Source organism: Bison bison, unplaced genomic scaffold (assembly GCF_000754665.1).
Source record: "Bison bison bison isolate TAMUID 2011002044 unplaced genomic scaffold, Bison_UMD1.0 scf7180017854187, whole genome shotgun sequence".
NCBI lineage: Eukaryota > Metazoa > Chordata > Mammalia > Artiodactyla > Bovidae > Bison > Bison bison.
In genome coordinates this window covers 91,071-96,080 of record NW_011484760.1, presented here as the reverse complement: position 1 = coordinate 96,080, position 5,010 = coordinate 91,071, and the positions used below count along the sequence as shown (strand labels likewise).

Below are 5,010 nucleotides of genomic sequence, written 5' to 3'. Positions count from 1 at the left end.
GGGGGGAGGGCTGTGGTGTTTTTTGCAGTTTTGAGATGTTTTCTTTTTAATGTTTTGCTGTGTGCATGTGGGGGCGGGGCTCAGGGAAGGACTCCCAGCCCAGCCCAACTCCTGGAGAGGGGCCCATAACACACGAATATAGAGTTATACCTACAAACTATATATATATGCTCTATATAAAGAGACAGAAAGACCAAAGGGATGCAGAGAGGCACAATGAGGTGGGATGGGCGTGGGCGTTCATTCACTTCTTCGTTCATCATTCCACAAGGTTTTCAAAAGCACCTGCTATGTAATAGGATGGTGGCTGGGGAGGAAACATAAACAGGCCCAGAGACAGACTCCATCATTCATTACCAGCAATTTATTTGTGTACTTCAGTGCCAAACATTGTGCTGAATGCTGAGTCTACAGAAGGGAGGAAGTCAGACTTCCCCAACGTCTTCATAGCGTTTACATCTTGTGCATGAGACAGACACTAATCAAAGAATTGCATACACAATAATAAGTTACAGTTGGGACAAAAGAGAAACCTGAAGTGCTAGAAAATCCTCCTGCAGGGAGGCTAACCCAGTTTAAAAGGAAAGGATAAACCAGGTAACACTGAAAGGATGATAAGAAGCCAGTCAGGTGAAGCTGGAGGGAAGTGTCCTAGCCAGAGAACAACATATGCAAAGGCCCTGGGGCAGGAAGAGCTTCCAGAAAGGGCTGACAGGTATGTACTGAGCCAGATGGAGGTGGAACAAGATGAGACTGGAAATGTAGACAGGGCCAGACGGCCCCGGGACTTTGTAGGTTAGGTCAAGAGTTTTTTGTTTTTTTTTAATATTTAAAAATGTATTTTAAAATATTTATGGAAAAGGAATCTTAGAAAGTGAATTTTTTCTCCTGTGGCCAAAGTGGCAAAGATTGGTGGTGGTTCAGTCACTAGGTCATGTCCAACTCTTGCGACCCCATGGACTGTACCCTACCAGGCCCCTCTATCCACGGGATTCTCCAGGCAAGAATACTTGAGTGGGTTGCCATTTTCTTCTCCAGGGAAGAGTTTAAATTTTAACCCGAGGGCAGCGGGGAACCACAGAGTGGCTTTAAACAGGATCATAACATGAACGATGGGAGGTGGGAACTCAGAGATGAGAGTGAGAGGCAGAGACGCGCTGAAATAAGGATTAAATACAGGCACTGACACTTCAAACTCACAGTGCTGGGAGGGAGCAGATAATTACACAAGACTGAAGCACAGGCCTGGTGTTTGGTGGGCAAGAAAAACACTAGGACTTAGAGATTCATGTTTCACTCATTCATTAATTCAGCCATTCATTCACTCCTTGACATTTCTGAACCAGGCAGTGTGCTAGAATCAGGATCCCCAGAGCTGCTCTCGAGGAGGAGTCAAAAGCCAGAGTCCAAGTAGGGTGATTTTCGGTGCAGTAACAGGGACCAGGATGGGCGCCTTGACCAGAGAAGAAGAGAGAGTGGCCAAGTGCCAGGAGTAGGCAGTCCTCAGGGAAACTTCCTGGAGAACCTCAGGCCCAGCCTGGGTTTCCAAAGGATGAGTAAGGAAAGCTTTCATGGCAGAAGAACGACAAGTGGGGTGGGGTGGGGCAGGGGATTGAAAGAGCATGATGTCCTGGGGTCAGGACTCCTCCTTTTAGGGTGCAAAAGGTCAGGGTAGGGGTGGGCGGTGAGACTAGAGAAGCAGCTAGAAGCCAGAGTCTAAATGCGCTAGGGTTCCGGGCTGGTGAGTTTGGACTTTATTCTGAGGGTGACGGGAAACACAGGAGAGTTTGGAGCAGGTGAAGAGCAGATTGAGACATGAGTGTCAGAAGGAACCACCTGGGACGTGGGAAAGGAGAGGATAGAATGTCAATGCTGTGAAATAGATAAGACAGGATGGCAGTTGAGCTGGGAAAGGGCTGGGGGTAGAGAAGGTGGAAGGATGGATTTGAAGGTCACTGAGGACACAGAAGGGAAAGCACTCACTGCATTTCCCTTCATTTGCTCAGCAAGTATTTCCCAAGACCCCCGGCCCTTGTGGCAGGTTCTGTGCTCAGCGATACTGGGGGGAGCAGGGAGGATTCAGAGCCTGCCCTGCCCTCCAGGGGCTCCCAGCCTGGTGGGAAGGCAGACCTGGACACAGATGAGGGGGAAGTGGTTGGCAATGTGCCAGGCTCCACCAGCTTCTCTCTTGATAACATGGAGCAGCAGAAAGCGGGTAGAACAGAGGAGGGACGGGACCACAACTGAGAGTTGGGAATTTCCCTCTGGAGTCCCTGTGGTGGACGAGAAAGACCGATGGGCAGGGGACCAGGGAGGAATTGGATGAGGGCCATGTTGGAAAGAGATTCAGGGAAACATGGGGAAAGAAATACAACTCACAGGACAGAGGCGCACTTACTGTAGGGATGATAAACAGAGAGGACTGGAAGAGGTGGCATTAAAAGAGATTTGGTAGGAGAAGGGGAGCAGAGCTGGCTAGAGGGTATTGGATTCTAGTGTTCAAAAGCCAAACATAAAGCAAGACAGAGGTGGAGCATGGGCAGAAGGGAGAGAGATGGCGGGGGTGGGAGAGATCAGGGCAACAGAGGCCAAAACTGAGTGAGTTACAGGGACAGAGGAAACAAAGACAGTGATCCAGAAAGGAGAGGAAAAGGGGCCGGGGAGGGGCCGACACAACGATGTACAAGTCAGGACAGAGAAGTCTCAGAGAAGCAAATATATATATACACACACACACACAGATGGAGGGAGAAAGATGCAAGGATGTGCCCAGAAAGAAAGGTGGGGATTCAGAAACATGCTTAGGGTGTAGGGACAATCCATTTCTTTGGTTTGTTTCAGTATTCAAGAAATAGTTATTGAGTGCCCACCTCTTCTAGGCCAGTCTAGGTGCAGGGGATGTGCAAGGGAACAGATGGCCAGGGCTTTTACTGTCCTGGAACTCACAGGAGAGACACACAAGAAACAATACGAAATTTCAGTTACGGAGAAGTGTTTCTAAAATGAAGCCGGAAAGAGAATTCCCTGGTGGTCCAGTGGTTAGGATTCCAAGCTTTCCACGCCATGGCCAGGGCTCAATCCCTGGTCAGAGAACTGAGATTCCCACAAGCCACAAGGTGTGTCTTAAAAAAAAAATGTGAAGCAGGACATGGTGACTTCAGATGAGGAACCTCAGGAAGAACCCACTGCAAAGGTAGCAAGGGTTGTGAGAAGGAAAGGCACCGCCAAACATTCCGGCCAAGCAGTGACTCAGAGTTCTGAGAAAGCTACCCATTTTCAAGGAGACCCCATGGAGGGCAGAGGAAGAAGGGTGAGCAAATTAGGCTGAGCTCGGAAGCGTGGGCTGGGGGCCGTTGTGTGGGGGCTCGTAGCTCTGGGAGGAAATCTGAATTTCACTCTAGATTCAGTGGGATGAGCATAAGAATGACAGCCCCTATTTTTATTTAAAAATGAAGTAACAGACCCACATTGCTTGCTGAGAAGAGATTTAGGAGTGAAGATGGAAGAAAGGAGTTAAGAGGGTGTCATCCTTTTCCAGTTGAGGCTGATGGTGGCCTGGACCAATGCGGAGGAACAGGGCATGGGATTGTGGAGGCAGGGTCTATGGTGGTGGCTGTGAACTGGCTGTAACAGAAGAGGGAAAGAAAAACCAAAGAAAAAGGGAAAGAGGGGAACTCTTTTAACTGGATCTGTGAAGCCTGGGTGGTGCTGTTCTGTGCTGCCTGGAAGGGGGTCACTGGGGGAGAAGGGATTATGCAGGAGGAGCCAAGCAACCTCCCTGGGACAGGACAATCTGAGATGCCTATGAGACATCCAAGCCGAGGTATCAGGTAGCCAGTTGGATATTGGAGACTGAAGCTTGGGGGAGAAGTCGTGGTTGGAAATCTAAGTTTTGGAAATGTCAGCAGAGAGGAGACAGCATGTTTAAAGCCCCAGGACTGGATGAGGTGACCTAGGAGATGAGTGTGAAGGATACAGAAAGGACCCTGGCCAAGACCTTAGGGTGGGGGGACATCTCCATGGGGGTAGGAGGAAGGAGGATGTACTTAAAGAGGCAAAGAGTGATCGTGAAGTAGGCAGAGACCTTGAAGTTGGCAACCAGCCAAATGCTACTGAGAACCAGGAAAGGATTTGTAGAGCAAAGTGGCCATGGGTTAGATAATATGACCTTGACCTTGACACGCAGTCATCACCATGCAGTGGTGGGGACTGGAGTCCTGCTTGAGCGAGGGGAAGGAAGAGACTCATGGAGGGGAGGTGGAGGGGATCGGAGGCGAGGTCATCCTTTTGGTATGAAACTGTCAAGAACTTTCCCGCCCAAGAAAGTTCATACCCTTTCTATGAAAGGAGAAGTAGGAAGGGAGGCAGACGGGCAGATGGAAGGAAGACAAATGCACACTGAAAGGATGGAGTCATGGCTGCAGGCCAGACTGAACGATGGGGAGACCTGGGCCGGGAGGGGAGCACAGAGGCAGGGCAGAGATGCTGCAGGAGGGTGTCTGGTTTCTCAGAATGGAGACGCCAGTGGGTGTCACCCAGCCCAGCTCCCATCTCACGTTGCTGCCAGCACCGGGCACCTTCTCAGGTTCCCCTCTGGGTCCTGCCAAGGCCTGGGAATACCCGCGAGGTGAGGGAAAGAACAAGCTTCACTCATTCATTTAAGAAACAGTCCCTGAGGCCTTCCAGGCAGCAGGCCACACAATCTCAGTGCTGGGAGCTCAGATCCACAGACAGGCAGTGCAATCCATCAAATGCAGGGGGAGGTGTGCTCTGAAGTTGGGGGGGCTTCCCTAGCTTGGGATTGGATGTTTGTGTGTCACTATCTCCCTTCACCCGTCCATCTGCTCATTCATTCATTCAGATCACCCATGCACACTTCCTAAGGCTTCCCTTGGGCTGCAGTTTGGACTGGGCGGTGCTGAGGATGGTGAGATGGTTCCTCTGGCACTTGAGCCCTGCCCAAGGCTCGGACACACATGCCCACGATCGGAATCACAGATCGGAAGAGCG

General features: G+C 50.5%; 1 protein-coding gene across 1 annotated transcript in view; it reads left to right on the top strand.

Moving 5' to 3' along the window:
* CACNG8 (calcium channel, voltage-dependent, gamma subunit 8) overlaps nt 1-5,010 on the top strand; it is a 15,151-nt gene that overhangs the window by 8,753 nt on the left and 1,388 nt on the right. The window contains exon 5 of the mRNA XM_010856001.1: nt 4,187-4,290. Coding sequence (XP_010854303.1) covers nt 4,187-4,290 — 104 coding nt within the window. The remainder of the gene's footprint in view (nt 1-4,186; nt 4,291-5,010) is intronic.